The sequence below is a fragment of the Rhipicephalus microplus genome, chromosome 7, assembly GCF_043290135.1.
Source record: "Rhipicephalus microplus isolate Deutch F79 chromosome 7, USDA_Rmic, whole genome shotgun sequence".
Lineage (NCBI taxonomy): Eukaryota > Metazoa > Arthropoda > Arachnida > Ixodida > Ixodidae > Rhipicephalus > Rhipicephalus microplus.
Genome location: NC_134706.1, coordinates 48,030,650 through 48,047,605, shown reverse-complemented (window position 1 = coordinate 48,047,605; position 16,956 = coordinate 48,030,650). Strand labels below are relative to the sequence as shown.

At 44.8% G+C, this 16,956-nt stretch overlaps 1 protein-coding gene across 2 annotated transcripts in view; it reads right to left on the bottom strand.

Annotated features, from left to right (window-relative positions):
* LOC119179485 (poly(A)-specific ribonuclease PARN) overlaps window positions 1-16,956 on the bottom strand; it is a 62,969-nt gene that overhangs the window by 37,583 nt on the left and 8,430 nt on the right. For both annotated transcript variants that reach the window (XM_037430562.2, XM_037430563.2), the window contains exons 8-11: window positions 14,807-15,143; window positions 9,402-9,536; window positions 5,787-5,873; window positions 3,180-3,255 (exon numbers count right to left, since the gene is read on the bottom strand). In XM_037430562.2, the coding sequence (XP_037286459.2) occupies window positions 3,180-3,255; window positions 5,787-5,873; window positions 9,402-9,536; window positions 14,807-15,143 (635 nt within the window). The remainder of the gene's footprint in view (window positions 1-3,179; window positions 3,256-5,786; window positions 5,874-9,401; window positions 9,537-14,806; window positions 15,144-16,956) is intronic.

Here is a 16,956-nt window from a genome sequence, read left to right as displayed (position 1 = left end):
ACTGACATCGATGGTAAGCCGTGCTGTTTGTCCAACATGCCACACCGCTGGACTCGTCGTTCGCGACACCGCAAGTAAACGTAAGGGCCTCTCTTCGTTCCTCGAGCTGCACTGTGATAACAGTGAGTGTCCTGAGTCAGTGGTTTCTGCCGCGCATAGTTCGCGGCGTGTTCTGCCGGAAAGACAGCCCACCGATGCCGGTGATGACTGGAGCTACCGAAGCGGCAGCTCGCGCGACAGCTTCGCTGTCAATGTGAAGGTAGTTGTGGCTGCGCGTGCAATAGGCATTGGGCATGAACAGCTGTCGCGTTTTTGCGCTATTCTTGGACTGCCAATACCTATGCATCATAAGACTTTTATTGCAATCGGCAAAAAAGTTCATGCTGCAGCTACCAAAGCTGTGCAAGAAAACCTGGCGAAAGCGCGGATGATAACTAAAGAGAAAGTGGATGGGGCTGATGTTGCTGTCATGTATGATGGCACATGGCAAAAAAGAGGGCACAAGAGCCACAATGGCATCGGCACTGCTGTGTCTGTGGACACTGGTTTGTGCCTAGATTTTGAAGTGCTATCGAATTACTGCCTTGCCTGTAGCCGGCACCAGGACTTGGGTGATGAGGAAGAAATATGGCAAGCATTCCACACACCTGTCTGCGAAAAAAATACAGAGTGCTCCTCTCATGCCATGGAGACTGAGGCAGCTTTGCGCATATGGGGCAGGACATCCTCATACACAACACCATTGCGCTTCACCAAGTTCCTCAGTGATGGGGACAGCAAAGCTTATACCGCTGTCGCTGAGGCCAAGGTATATGGTGAAGCTGTTGTGGACAAGGAGGAGTGCACAAACCATGTGGCCAAGCGTCTAGGCACTGCACTTCGGAAACTGCCAACAAGACTTCCACGAGGGGAAAAGCTGACAGATGGCACAATTCAGAAGCTGCAGAACTATTACCGTATTGCAATCACAAACAACAGAGGTGATATTCTGAAAATGCATCGTGCCATCTGGGCCTCATATTTCCATTCATCATCGAGCAACACAGCAGGCAGCCACCGATACTGTCCAGAAGGAGCGACTTCCTGGTGCAAGCATAGGCGAGCTGAAGCGCTTGGGGAGGCCCCACCCGACCACACACCAATCTTGACCAAGGCTCAAGGATTGGCTGTGCTTCCCATTTACAAGCGGCTCACAGATGAAAAGTTGCTGGTGCGTTGTATCCAAGGGAAGACCCAAAACGCTGCAGAATCTTTGAACAGCAAAATCTGGTTGTTGTGTCCGAAGACTAAGTTTGCCTCCCGGACAACAGTGGAAACTGCAGCTGCTATGGCCGTGTTGTGGTTCAATAAAGGACATTCAAGCTTTGAACACGTGCTAGAGGAGCTTGGTGTAGTCCCACCAGATCAACTGATCACCCTGGGCCGATCCCGCGACCAGAGGAGAATCGAAAGAATGTCTGCGTGTGAAACAGCCGAGGCAAGGGCCCATCGGCGGAACGTGGCAAAGAAAGCGCGCCTTGATGACTCCCTTCTCAAGCGGCGAGAAGGATCCACATATGGAGCAGGACAATTTTAGGTGCTCTAGCTGTGTCCCTTCTATGATATCACCAAGTTTTGTGCAAATCGCACTGTGTAATCATGAGTAAACATATTTACAACTTTCAAATGCATTTTTCTCGATTTCCATTTTGAGGTAATTCTCTCATCTTGTGCACAATCTTTTTTAGGCATAAAATAGTCCTACCTTGATGAAATTTTGCACAGAGCTTAATCAGCCACTCTAGAATACAAGTATCTACTTTAGGTTGCATTATACATCACAGATTTTTTGTTACACAACTTGATACACTGATAGAGAGATGTAAAATATGCATTTAGTACTTTTAATTTTTTTTTTTAATGTAGCAAATAAATTTTCTGTTTGAGGTACTTTTCTGTATTGTACTGCTCAAGTGCAGCAGAATGAGCCATTTTGCAATTCTGTGTGAAAATTTTTAGTAAGCTTTATTATGTGCACAAAAAACACTATATTTTGATATCAAAGTTGTAGTAACTCCGGAACTACTATAGCTATCAAACAAATAATTGCAGTTATGAAATCAGCACTGCAAGCTTTACTAACACCTAAAATTTCAAGGAGCTGGGTTATGAAATAAAAAAAAACCTTTTTCGAGTAGCATCTCCCCTTAACAATAAGAATGTATAGGCACCTCGCCGATGCCTGATCGGTGGTCAAAATTGGTTTCCCGGGAAGTCGGCAGATCGCTGACTCCGTTCGCTGTAACCGATCAGCGGCACTCGGAGAGGTTCGTTGTAAATGCGATTTTGTGCCATTGAACCAATGTATATTTTCATGGTCACGTGGATATTGTTCGTTTTAAGCAAAAGTTGGTTTTGAGTGGGGCCGTTATATGTGGGCTCGACTGTACTGAAGTGCCACATAGCGAACCTTGGTTCAAATCCTGCCCGTTCCTCATTTACAATACGAAAATTGGCTCTTTCTGTGATGCCACACTAGTTTTCGCTATGTACGATGTCACACTACTGGCCTGTGGAATTAAACAACACTTTTGTAAGTAACACTTTTGCAACACTTTTGGAAGTAGCCATGAAATGCATTCACTAAATAAGCTTATTGCCTCACGAATTCACCGCCGCAAAAATTTTTTGAATCCGTGCAGTACGAGCAGAGTTGCAAATATTTGTCACATGCAGCAACTGCATTCTCTCTTCTCATCCCAAGAAAAGCACTGAAAGCTAAGCAGGGAGGGATGGCATGGGGAAAGGAAATATGTCAGGCAAACCTTGTGACCTCAAGCACTTTTTCTGTTTTTTTTCCCCCTCGAAATACGTGGCTTCGTAGTGTGATCGCGCGCGTACGTGCGGACAAGTCGCGGCCTCCCGGGGCAGCCTCGGTAAAGACCGAGTGCATCGTACACAAATCAGGCAATAACAGATACTTGGCACGGGACGTAGTGGTTTCGAGCCTGTAGCTTCGTTTGCCGAGAGAAGAGAAAGCAATCTTTAGTTGAATATGTGAACTTATTGTGCATTGCAGGCCACATGCTGCACTACAATATTTCGCATGCGTGTTTTTGTGTGTCTCGACCACAGGTTGGCAGCGCTCTCTGATCATGCTCAAAAAGTCTTGCAGGGCTCATTGGATACGTGCAACTTACCAACGGGCGGAACACAGGATGGTCTGCAGCGAAGTTGCTTGAGCAGTAACCCCAGGGCTGTCGTGGCAAACGAATCCTGCGAGAGAGTACGGGAACGGTTAAACGAAGGAGTAATGTAGTGCGCTCACACAACAAAATGCAACATAAAAACTTTTTAAGGGGGTGATGAAGGGCAAAAATGACTGAATATACGATTTTTCAATTTTTATGGCACAATATTGCAGCATAACTAACAAGTGCTTCCACAAAGTGGCGAGTCCGTGCGCATAGTGGAATGCATTTAGAAACAGCGCGCCTGATCCCATGTCTGCATTGCACCAACTCGAACTTTAAATGGCATTTTCTCCAAACACTACTTTGCATCAAAAAAGGGGCATTTTTGCTCTACCGCTGGAGCCATCAAACGCAAACTTTTGTGACTTCTTTCTTAACACTATGCACTCTTGCTAGAGATAAGAATGTTGTTTCCACAAAAATTGTATTTTTCGCTGAAGTTTTTCGTCAAAAAACAGGCTGAATATTGTAGTCATAAAATATTTATATTTTCAACTAAAGAAAGTTCATGCTTACAATCATTATTTTGGTTCAGAAGGACACCCTGGGCATAAGTAATAACCAGAAGACATTTCACCAGTTTACATGCAGAAGCTTTTTAACAAAAGTTCCTTTAAAAATAAAAACAGACAAATAATTTATTCTTTATTATTTTTAGAACGGCATTGTGCTTTCTTGCAAAATGCACAAAACGTACTGTAAAACCCCCATTCAAGCAACTTGCAAAGTTTTGTGAAGTTTTCATTAAAAACAATGAACTGATGGGCACTAGTAGTTGCACACCAGTATGTGCCATCCATTCCCCAACTTAAGTGGTCCTGAACCACTTTTCAAAGTAATCACCGATTGATTTCAGTAATAGAGTTCATTGAATCACGAACTGATCCTCACAAGATTTTCTTGAAGTTGTTAACAACAAGCAATGTTACAGGGTTGATGATGGTGAAACCACTACTATTGCTAATACCCACTCAAGGGAATTGGCCAAGAACCGATCATACATATCTTTTGTGAGACATTTTCAGTAATGAATATTGATAACTGAAAGAAAAAAAAGAGCGTACAAAAAAGGTAGAATGAGCAATAATTGTTTTTCACCCGTTCAGATCAGACAGTATACTTAAATATCTTGAAAACAAATAGTAGTGGTCTGAAGAATTTTTTATCTTTTTTTCTTCAAATTACCTAAGTCCTTCCTGCAGTAACAACACTTACACAAGCAGGAACCTAGAGTCTCATCCGTTTCGTTTTGTAAAGGTAACCTTAAACACCATTAAAAGCACTCTTGTGGCTGAAGCCCAGAGTCGAAGACCACTTTCTTTCTCGTCCTGACGGGTGGGCTAGAAGTTACATGGGGAGGAATAACATAACGAGAGAGAAGTGCCATGTCAGCACGTGTCATGACCCTGAGCGCGAATCACTAAAAGCGCTCTCTCTCTCTTTTTGCGATTCCAGTGCGCTCCAGTGCAGCTACGGCAGCACATGGCGACCCCCCGTGTCAACATGCGCACCGATCCGAACACCGCTCCCGATTTCTGTCAGCTATCAAGTAAGAGTAGCAATCTATCTGACATCACACAGCTGGCGGCCCGCCCAGCGAAGTGAGCGAGGATGGGCATCACCTGTACAGAGCGAGGAAACAAGAAGGTAGCAGCGTCACAGTATGCTTGTAAAGCCTTCAAGCCACACACACGGACTACAAAATTTGGCTGAACTGTATCACAGTAGCGTTTGGTGTTTGTGGAATGTGTTTTATACCAAGCCCAAACGGTGGTGAAAACAGAGCGCAACAGCGAAAGTTTCAATTTAAGTTTTACTGAACCAAAGGGGGGTTCAGAACTCCTTCAACATAAACAGTTAAAAACAAACAAATAAAAGACCGGTATGTGCGATTGCCCAACGCAACCATGGCACGGTGAATCTGATCACTAAAAAAAAAAAAAAAAAAAAAAAGGCTACGGTACAAGAACATGAGCGTTATCGACGTGGCACCAATTGGAGATGCTGGAAATGGGGTCTTAGATTGAAGACTCATTTTCTGAGCAGAACAAAGGCAAGGGAATGGTCCAAGGAGCTTACGTTTTGGGTAAACAAGACCTAATGATAGGCCAGTGCAAATATTCGAGCTCTTTGAATTCAGTTAAACCCTTTTATAAGAGGCACTCTGGGCAACAGTTCGTGTCTCTTATAAGCAGGTAACCACGTATGCACTTTCTTATCAACCTGTATTTTACTGTAGGCACAATGGTGTCTCTTATACCAACGTGTTTCTTACATCAGTTTTTTTTATAAAGGGGTTAGACTGTATTTGAGCTCTACCTGGGGTTCTAAAGGCACATTTAAATCCAAGTAGATGAGCTTCAAGCCCATTGCCTTCACCAAAACGTGGCTACTGTGGCTGGAATTCCATCCCATGACCTTTGGGTCAGCGGCCGAGCCCCACAACCATAAGATTACCGTGGCAGGTCACCGTTGCATGATTAGGATAACTGTTATGCCACAATCATCACAGTTACCTCGCCACAATGTTTTTGGCGATGCCCAACAACTCACCTTGATTTGGTTGTCACTGGCGAGAACCTTGGTGTCCACCAGGCATGGGAAGGCGGCCCTCACCATACTCTTGAACTCATTGTAGTTCTTGAACAAAAAGAAACGGGTCGTAAGCCAACTTACATTCAACCATTCTCAAACTTACGAAACGTCCTACCGATGGTCACTATACCCCACAACCACATTTTGTATATGTACAACTGTGTATACTTTCGATTTTCTGTAATATCCGCAATAATAAAAATGTTAAATTCTTAGAAAACAAAAGAAAGAACTGCACTGGAAGATTCTCAAACGGAATGGTGGCTAAAAATAATGATAAATAAAAATTGCAAGCCCTTCCTCCATGAAGACGATGTGACCTAAGCAAAGATTGGCTAGTGTGTCGCCCTCACGTATCATTTCTTTTACTTTTTCGATAACATTGTGCAATGCTCCCTCGTAACTTTTTACTCCAAGCTGGGAACTGGACCTTCAACCAGAAGCTCCGAAAGTACAAGACACTTCTGTTGCTGCAGGCAAAGCAGGGACGATTATGCGTGAAACAATGAGAAGCAACAATAATATTTAACCCCGCGAAATGACAAGCGACCTTGAAAAAAGATCAGATCACTGTGCATCAGCGATCAGCAAACAGCTGATTGGTGATGAGACCACAAGAGAGCACCAACTATTCGAAAACAGCGCATAAAAATAGGCATCTGGCTGTCGCGCCATTGCGGGCTTCATTTGTACATGCACTTAAACCTCAATGTAGTGAACACAGATATAACGAAATATCAGGTATAACAAAGTAAACAAAAAATAGTCTTGCAAAAGATACAGTCTTATGAATAACCTTTATACCAATTTTTGGATGTAGCAAACTTATTTTCTTGTAAGATGCAACTTTGCGAAAATGAGGTTTCAGTGCGCACGCATTTTTGTACGAATGCCAGAACCGAGTTTTTTCGCAAACTCGGTTCTGGCATGCCACAGCCTACACCAAACTGCCACAGCCTACACCAATATCCGTAACTAACAGAACCTTCGCTTAAAAGATGATTTGTAACAGTTTTGCTTGAAGGTCAAAACACTGACAAGAATAGCAGGTTTAACACCACACCGCCAGAAGTATCCTTCGGGGTCGCATCTCAACGGTGCACTAGACGAGACCGCCGTAAAACTGTCGATGTACTGTCGGCCGCAGAAGTTTGCGGGACCTGCAGCGAGTGGCAGAGCGGCGAAAAACAGCCTCACAGCATCACCTACCATGACACGCCGGGTGTTAAGGTTGAGATTATCGGCCGCAGCCTCCGCGATAAGATCCGGGAACCGGGTGTTGTAAAAACGTGCTGCTGCTAATCGCTGAGGCAGACAGCCTCGTCTGCTGCATCACGGTAAGTGATGAAGCAATGCAGTTTTACGTCACTCTGCCACGTGCTGTTAATCCAGCAAACTTTTGTGGCTGACAGGTCATCGGTGTCTTGTAAAGTACAGGCGAAATCGCACTGGTGTCTAGGGCGGCGGAGCGCATTTCTGTAGACGCTGCTGTTGTACGCAGCTGCTACCTCGAGTTAGCTACAAGCTTCCATTTATTCTAAAATTATAACACAAGGACGTAGCCCCGCTATGACTATGTTATATATATCATCATGGCACTGGTCTTTGCATACTTTTGCCGAAAACGGTCGCTGAAGCGGGCGGTTAAGTGCTCTAGACAAGTGCGATTCCGTCTGCACTATCGGGTAACAATAATTGATGGAGTTTAAAGTCACTTAACCTCAATATCATTATGGTGCCGAAGAGGAGGGCTTCGGAAATTTCAACCACCTGGTGTTCTTGAATATGCACCTGGCCTAAACACACAGGCCTCTAGCATTTTCACCTCCATGAAAAATGCGCACGCGGCGGCTGGAATGTTAACTCCGCGACGTGCAGGTGTAGTATATTAGGTAATTTTAAATGCACTTTAAAGAGTGAAGTCATGTTCTTTACGATAATAAATTACGATTTCACGCTACTAAAAAACCTACTCATGCAGTAAGATGACGCCTGTTAGGCCAGAAAATGCACAATGAGAAACTACAGGTGGAAACACCACTTTGAAGTTCTCGTATCACCTCACTGCGGGGTCCTAGATTTTCAGTAGGGCTACTTGATTAAGGCCTACGTAATCGTTCATCAGTACTAATTGTTTCAATTACATTCCGAGGAACTTGATATCTCAACCTGTCAAGTTCCTGAAAGCTTTGCTGAACTAGTGTGAGCAATATACGCAAGAACGGTCCCGTCCACTCTGCTTATCCCACTACAAGAACACTTTGAAATTCGTTATGACACACTAATGCTCAAGTTTCAGCTAAAATTCTCAAGTTAATCTCAAGTTTAATTCTCAAGTTAAGTTTCATATATGTGCAAATGATTATCCTATGATGGCAAAATGAACAACAATAGAGTTATAAAAGAGTAATCTACATGACAACGTTACACTGCCTGCCATTCTCCACTGATTATTGCATATGCAAATATATATCAAAATCAACACATTTATAAGAGTTATTTATGCATGCCATTTTTTGTCAATGTCAACCATTGATGGAAGAACCGCGCTTCCAATCAGAAGTGGCACTGCTGACTGAAAAAAAAAAGAACAACCAACACCGCCATATCTCCTAAATGAATGTTAGAGGAGCTTTCTCTAGGTGCACCAGGCGTTTCTTGACGAGACCATTTTTGTAGATAGGTTTTTTTAACGAGCCGGCGCATGATGTGTACAGTACGTCAAAGGCAGCATTTCCGCGCACGCTCTGCAGCCAGCACTGCACAATGTCAGCCACGCTGATCGGCACGTTAGCCACCCGCCCCTTTATGCTACTATACTGGCTGCTGCCGTGAGTCAAATGCCTAACGCTCATAAATTGCAGACGAGGAGCTATCAGGCGTTCTTCAATGGCGTTGAGAGCAGGCAGGTGATGGGGCTTGGGGAGATATCGGTACCCATGCATAACACTCATTGTAGGGAATGGTCACATACTGCCATGCCCATGAAGCGAGGAGAATGATGTGGACAAAGTAACGAGGAGGCGAGCGCGCAGGTAATCGAAAACTGACGGCTTGTAAGAAGCCTTCATTAGTGGAGCCTTTATGTGTGCACCGCACCATCTAGTCAGCATTGTTGGAATCACCGGAGAGGACGCCTTGAGTGGCGAGTCGGCGACCGCAGAAGCGTACACCGGCAACACTGGTGTACACGCCCGCTGCTGCCGGACAAAGCACGAGCATCAGATGCTTGCTGTGCAAGCTCCTTAATAATGATTTGGCACAGGTGAAACAGGAAAGAACCCGCAAACATTTAAACTAACCACCCCATGCTCGATTTCTCGTTTGTCCTGCTGTAACTGGCACAACTGCTTTTGACTGTAGGTCAGCCCCAAAACTTTGAATTTCAAATTTAGATAAGAAGGATTGACCTACAAGCATGCAAATACAGTAGATACACAGATGACACGAAGCAATTGGAAGGCATAAACGTGTATCAGCGATTGTGCGACTATGCAAATTAGAGACCACTGGGAGAGGCCTCCATCCTGCAGCAAGCCGATGACGATGACGGCTTGCACTGTCTCTACTCACCTGGGGCAAGTCGTCCACGAACTGATAGAGGAGGTGCATGATGTCGAGCAGCATGTTGTGCCCCACGACCAACTTGCCGCTCGCAGCCAGCAGCTCGAGGACCCGCCCAAAGCCATGCGCCAGTTCGAGATCCTCCTGTGAAGGCACGAGCACGCAAGCAAGGGGCCACGAGTCATTTGTAACCGTATTTCGTGCATAAGTAAGTGGCATTGATAAACTATTCAACTCCTTAACGGGTTTGATTCCCAAAAGCTTTGTCTTCGAAGTTTATTTTTTTTAACCTTATGCTTACCGTATTTACTCGATTCTACCGCGCCCTCGATTGTAACGCGCACCCGATTTCCACCGCGAAAAAAAAAAAAAGTGAGACATCGATTGCAACGCGCACCCATTTTTCTCGCTGGCCCGCACGATCACACCACTCGAAAAAACGACTCCTTTAGGGAGCGTCTTCCATTTAAATATGAAGTACGGGCGAAGCTTTTGCCCATCTGACGTGTAACAGAGCATTGCCGTCACTGTAGTTTTACCGTGGACCGATGTCAGCACGCGAACTTGCTTCGCCCCCTTCTTCTCGACGGTTGTGGTGCCAGGCATGTCGAAGTAAAGAGGCGTCTAATCGGCATTCCCGATTTGCCCAAGAAGGTAGCCGTTGTTGCGCCGCAAGTTTAGAACGAACCTCTGAAAACCGTGAAGCTTTTCATCGTACTCCTCCGCAAAACTTTTCGCATATGCATGTTCCCCTTCGGAGGGAAAAGCCTTTCCTCTTCATAAAGTTAGTTAGCCAGCACCTGCTCGCTTTAAACTGGCTCCGCATTAGACCTTTTTCTAAGACTAATTGCATAGCCCGCACTTGGAGCAGTTCTGTCGTCCCGGGCCGCTGCGCCGCTCGCTGCTCAAGCACATACTCGCCGAGCAGCTCTTTAATTTGCGGAAACCGACCCTGCTGTGGTCCACTGAAGCCTTTGCGTGAAGCTTTGCTGTCGACAATTTTCCGCTTTTGTTTCCGCCAGTCCTGCACGCACGTTTCGGGAACTCCGAATGACCGCGATGCGGCTCGATTTCCGTCCGTTTCTGCACACGCGATGACTTTTCTTTTAAAAGTGGCATCGTGGTGCGCTCGAGTTTTTGGAGTCGGCCCTTCGACGCCGTCGATGCTAATGCACTACTAGATGACGAACTCCTCAGCACACGTACGAAGTGCCGCACATGGGAAACACATAGGCAGAAATGGCCGACGCGCCATGCCGACGCACGTAGGCGGCGGCCATTTTGGATTTGCCGATGGCAATAGATTGACCGTAATTTTTTTGTTCGTACACGATTCTAACGCGCATGCGATTTATGAACCGGCTTAACCAGAAAAAAGGTGCGCGTTAGATTCGAGTAATTACGGTAATATTTCTGGTTCTGAAGGGCGTGTTTTGATTGACGAAAAAACTTGAAAGTTAAATTAGCATAATGAAGTTCATCATATTATTTCCTACTAGTGCCTTTCACTAATTGCAAAGTAATGTCATCATTGAGAAAGCAGCAAATATAACACATCAGATCATTCAGGTAAAGTTCAGTATCTTAAAAATTAGCACCTGGAGAGCTGTGCGATTATGAAAGGATTCTTTTCCACAGCAGTACACCAGCGATGTACGCCTCATCTTCACTAGACAGCATTTTCTAGATGAAAGTTGCAAGCAATACCCAAGTTCGACGCAGTGGTGAACTTGCGAACGAGAGCATGACGCGCTTGCACCACCCGTCACTCCATCACTAGAAGACACCCCTTTTCATGGCTAGTCTCACAACAATATTTGTGATCTGGCTTGCTTGCACTTTTCTTGAAAACCCAGCATTGGCCACTTTCTTATCAAGAATGCTATGTCACGATAACCTGTATGTGGCACTTGACTAGAAATGTGCCAGGCACCCAGCCATAATGCAAGGAAAGGACCGCAAGATAGTGGCAATTATGGTTGTGGGACAAAAAGACACCCTTTTTAACTGATCTGTTCTTTGAGCGCAAGGTTTTAGCATGAGCAGGCGAGCAGATATTCGCAGGTGACTACGATAAGGTTGTCGGTGACGAGACGAAATGGAACGTTCGTCGCCACCGCCCACTTCGCTTTCGCTCTTTTCCGATGCTTATCTGTTAACGTGGCAACCATGCGGAAGTCGTTATCATGAATCCACCAGTCTCTCTCGTAATCGAAAGGCGGAAGACCTTTTGCGGCACATTATGGAATTGTTGAGATGAGAGTTGCAGTGAAATTTTCGTGCCACAAAAAAGCTATCGCTTCTTGTATTTATGGCTTCTAGTGTTCTAAGGCATTGTTTAGTTCTCTATTGGCAGTTGTAGATGCAGAGAACAGCAACGGAAAAGTCAGCCACGCGAAATTTGACTGCAAGTTTTCATGCTGCTTCTCATAATCTTCTTTCTTTCTTTACTACCATTCTGCTAGTGAAGAAATGCCTGAAAAGTGAGCAACATTGCTCGCAGTGTCTTAAATCTGCGTGTGGTGCTCACCGCAGTCTACAATATCTTTGTCGCAAGTAAACTGCAGTGAGTTATGCATGAGTGTGCCTCTCACACGCTTTAGAATGCCTGTTCTAACTTCATTTTTGCACTTTGTATGCTACATATTTTTACCACGGCTTTGCCGAAGTGTTGGTTGTAAAAGTAGGAGGCTCTGAAAAATGTTTGCTATATGTGAACCCAGTTTCAATGAGTAGCATAGAACAACCATAAGTACACCGAAATGTGGTCGTTACAACCGATGGGTTGTTATATCTGGCATCGTAATAAGGCGATTCGACTATACACAACGTAAGGTAAAAAATCTGGTTTCTGTCCAGTGGGCAGCGTTACGATTTGACGACAAGGAAATTCATATGACATTGTCCTAATATGACCAGTTAACAAAGTGGCGGATAATACCGCAATGCTGCAGAGTGCTATCATTTCATGAGTTCATGCCAACGTTCATTACGGCATCAACATCCATGAAATGTGAACCATGATATGAACATGTTATAATGATGCATTTACGTTATAATGATTCAACAGCCATGTCACGTGACTCAGTCATGCAATATGAATGTTGAAATGAGACGCATCTTGAAATTGTATAGACATCAATACCGTATTTACTTGCATAATCCTCGCACTTTTTTTGGCGGAAAACCGATGAACAGTTGAGGGGGGGGGGGGGGGTGCGAGAATTCCGCGGGGAAAACTTTCCACGAAAACGCACAGAGCGAAAAAGAAAATGAAGTGGCCACAAAGCGGGATTCTCACACCAGCAACTAACAGCAAGCTTTGAGAAGTATCAACTATTGCGCCCCCAAAAACTGCCCCAATAATGTTGTCTGCTCGTTCCAGCCACTGATGATGATAGCACACACCATCTGGCGCCATCTCTTAAGCATCAAGCGTACTATTGCACACAGATTCAATCCAAGCCAAGCCGAAGTGGCCAGTGCGCTTTGCGGCGTGTTTTGTATGCTGTGTTGGTAATCTTGGCACGTTATGGAGTGATACTGAAGCTTTACGGCTGCTTAATGTTGCAAGTGATAGATCATGCACTAAACGACGGAAACAGGGCCACCGTTAGGCCCTTCGGAGTCTACGAGTTTCGTGTTCGCTACTGGTGACGGCAGCTGAAGGCCACCAAGGCTCGTTGGGCCTGCCGTGTGCCTAAAACTGGGATTGATGGTAAACTTTATTTCTTCAGAAGGAAACTGCGGACGATTCTGTTAAATAGCCATCAGCCCAATACTGATGTCCTACGCTTACCTTTTGAGGGTTCCTGCTGAGCGACAAACGCTACCGCTACGCCCGCAACGCCCACAAGCTTTGCGTATGGTATTCTAATTCTCGACTAATTGCTTGCACTTTTTGTGTCTCAAATAAACCTTGCATTGTGTTGAACCTCTGCTTTTATTGTTGAGGTAAGTTCTATTTAGTACTTCTTAAAGCTTGCTGTAAGTTGCTGGAGTGGAAATCCCGATTTGCGGCCACTTCATTTTTTTTTCGCCCTGTACGTTTTCGTGCAAAGTTTTCCCCGCGTAATTCTCGCACCCCCCAACTTTGCATCAGTTTTCCAGCAAGAAAAGTGCGAGGATTCTGTGAGTAAATATGGTGCATGTATATATATGAAAACGAAAGAGAGAAAAATAATTCAGAAAAAGACCCCGGCGTGTGAAATCAAACGTAGGACCTCTGAATCGTGAATGGGAGCCGTTAACCACTGGGCCATGAAGGAGCACCTCCTTCAACGTTCAAACGGCAAGCTATTTATATCTACCACTTACCGCTGTTGACAGACATCTCAGAAGGGGGGGGAGGGACTATCGTGTTTTCAGCTCAATGAGCACGCGTTGCCACATTGTCACCACCCAGCAGCACACGCTCTCATCTCCCACGCGTACTTAGCCCCGCGGAGAGAAGGGGGGTGGATGCTATGGGGAGGATCATAAGCCTTGGCTGGCCTTGGGCTTTCACTGAAATGATTCTGTCATAGTTACCGAGTGCACACAGGTCACTGCAATTGTTGCACAGTCTCCGTTTGCAGAAAGGGCGAGCCTTTCTGGCACAGCGATGTAAGAACTGAGATGCTTATTTGCATTCATCTGTACCTGTGAGCATGTTTTGTGTGTAAATTGTGCATGAGAAACGCAGGGCACAGTTTCGATCTGCTTTTCATTCTGCACGCGACCTTCTAATTTGTTGCTGCCGCGTTCATTGCTTAACCTTTGTGGTAAAGCTGTTTCATTTTTTTTAACAACCAGGCTATTTAGGCATGAAGGTGCCTCATTAGTCGCTTACAAAAATTATTATCACCACGAACTGGAACGCAGTCTCCCCGACCTATCCTGCTTTGCGCTCAGAACATGGGTGCAAATTTGTTTGGCACGTGATCAAATAATTCTGATGAGAGAGAGAGAGAACGATCAAAGAGAAAGAAAGAATTAGAAGAAAGAAACGCAGAAAGCCAAAGAAAAATGAAATAAAAAGAAACTGGGAAATTAAAACTCACAAATGCTCTTAAGCAGCTATAGATTTCGAATCTGCCGAAAAGAACGATTAGGTGTAACAGATTTCATGCCATTTACTACCCTTTTGAGAAAACCATTTTTTAAGACCCAAGTCTCCTGTTAAGACATACTTGTCCTGTGCCACATTTACATTATAAAGTGGCAAATGACAAAAGTGAGGCTGCTGTAAAGCTTCATGCAAAATATTTTTTTACTGGACTTGTGTATTTACCAAAACATACTAGTGCACAGATGAAGCACGCTTTTGTTAGTTGTTTTTTCGTTAAATTTTCAACAATTTGTCATTTGGGTAATTTGAAGTTTTTCCCATTCCGTGAAATGAAATTTAAAGAACTGTATTATTAGACCCTCACCCTTTCCTTCTTCTGCTTGAGCTCGAGCCGGGCCCTCTGCTCTTCCGGCGTGCCGGTGATGCGCACGGCGATGTGGAGCATGCCTTCCGAGTCGGACTCCGTGGTGAGCTGGACCTTGTCGCCGAAGCGCGCGTTCACTTCCTGGTAGATGAGCTTGCGCTTGAAGCCGTTGCACTCGGAGAGGTGAAGGGCACTGCCGTCTTTCTTGGGGGTCGCCTCTCGCATGCACAAGTCCTCGGGCGAGTCCTGCTTCGCGGTGGCGTTCCCGACTCCGTCCTCGCCCTCCATGTCGACCTCCGTGCCGGACGCATTGTCCAGAAACTTCTGCACCGAGTCCCTGTCGACCGAAAACAATGCGCAGAGGCGTGGCGAAAACCGGCCGCTCGTTCTGAACCAGTAACACCACGTTTTCGCGTGATAAACTGCAGAGCGCAAGTTAGGCACAGGCTTAACAAAAAATTCATTACTGGGTAATTGGTTCGTAATTTTAAATACAGGAAAAGCACGAATCCGATGCACGACAGGAAAACAACACAGATTCACAGGACGAGCTAAGTTTCAGTTGCAAGCAGTGCTCGCCCTGTGTACTTGTGTTCTTTCTCTATCGTGTGCCGAATCCTCATTATTCTGTGTTTACGAGGCACAGGCATAGGTCAGCGAACTCATACACGAGTCGACTGATGCAGACTGAGATCTGGCCATGATTACCAATCCAAGTGAGTCCAGGTTCGTACTGATATTTTCGCGAGTTTGTCTCGGTATGTGAAGCTGAGAACTATTTCACCAAGTCCGAGAGAGTCTGGTTGAGGGAAACTTCGGCACAACTGGGTCTGAGTGCATGAGGTCGAGAAAAAATTTTGCGAGTGTGAGCACAAATGAGCCCTAAGCACAAAATACTATCTTTTTGAGGGAATCTGAGTGATCTTTATTCATTCATTTATTTGTTTGGTGCTGACCTATGAGTGAAAGAACATATAAGAACATGCACAGCAGAGGGCTATGTCCTACTATGTCCCACATTTATTATGCCCTCTGCAGAACCGACTAGTAGAGCAAGACATTCTATAAAGATTTCGTGCCAGCCAAGCTATGTCAGAAACGTTGCTTCCTGAGCTAGTACGTTAATACTTAAAGTAGGAAAAGATGTTTTTAAAGTTTTATGAGCCAAACGATAGATGCGAACGTCTCTCCTTAAAACGGTTCACATTTTGAAGTTGGTGCCGAATATTTCTTTTCTAAAAAACACTTGAAAAAAAAAAAAAACCACACACAAGGTTTACGAGCTGAGTGAAGTTTACTTTTAATTAATCATACAAAGAAGGCTGGCTACCTGTTAGTAATTACCAATAAAAACAGAACAGAAATGCTGCGAGAAATTTTCAGAATTCTGAGAATGGTTTCATCATTTTGACAATATTAATCATTATGACGGTGGCGAAAAACTCTCCTGCCAGATGGACAAGCTATAATCGTCCAATGCGGTGCTGGGGCAATTAGGTCAGCCCGAGCTGCACCGCATTAGAAATGTGGAAGGAGTAATAGGCGCAAAGGAACATTAATACCTGGTACAAAGGAACATAAACCAGGGCACTGAGTAAAAAAGTGAACACTTGTTTATCATACACAAAAGAAAAAAAACTTAATACTTCGGGTTCACTTTCAAGGATGCTTAGAGGACTGCAAAAGAAGTGTTTGTTTCTTCGGGTCTTGGAATCATTTCTATTCTCCATGATGTGTTAAGTGATTCGAAGTAGTAAGACAGCCTGCAGGGCACCTGCGAAAGAGTCAACGTCACCAAGTGTCGCCTGGATGTGCCACGAGTTCACAAAAAGCCCTCAAAAGAAAAAAAAAAGTGGCTGCAAGCTAGGCCGACAAAGAAAAGCACTCGCTGTGCATAATGCGGTGAATGACCACCGCATTGACTTGGGACAGCTTTTACGTCATTGACTCTGAGGTCAACCACAATAAGCAACTTTTGGTAGAATCGTGGCACATCCAGGCGACACCTGGAAAATGCCAACTGGCCTACGTTATACTTCAATTGGCTTCGGCACATTATTTAGAAGAGGCGTAACCCCACTGTTTGAGAAAAAAAAAAAAAAAAAGACTATATATTCACTGCTCTTTGGTGTTCCTTAATCATCTCTCAA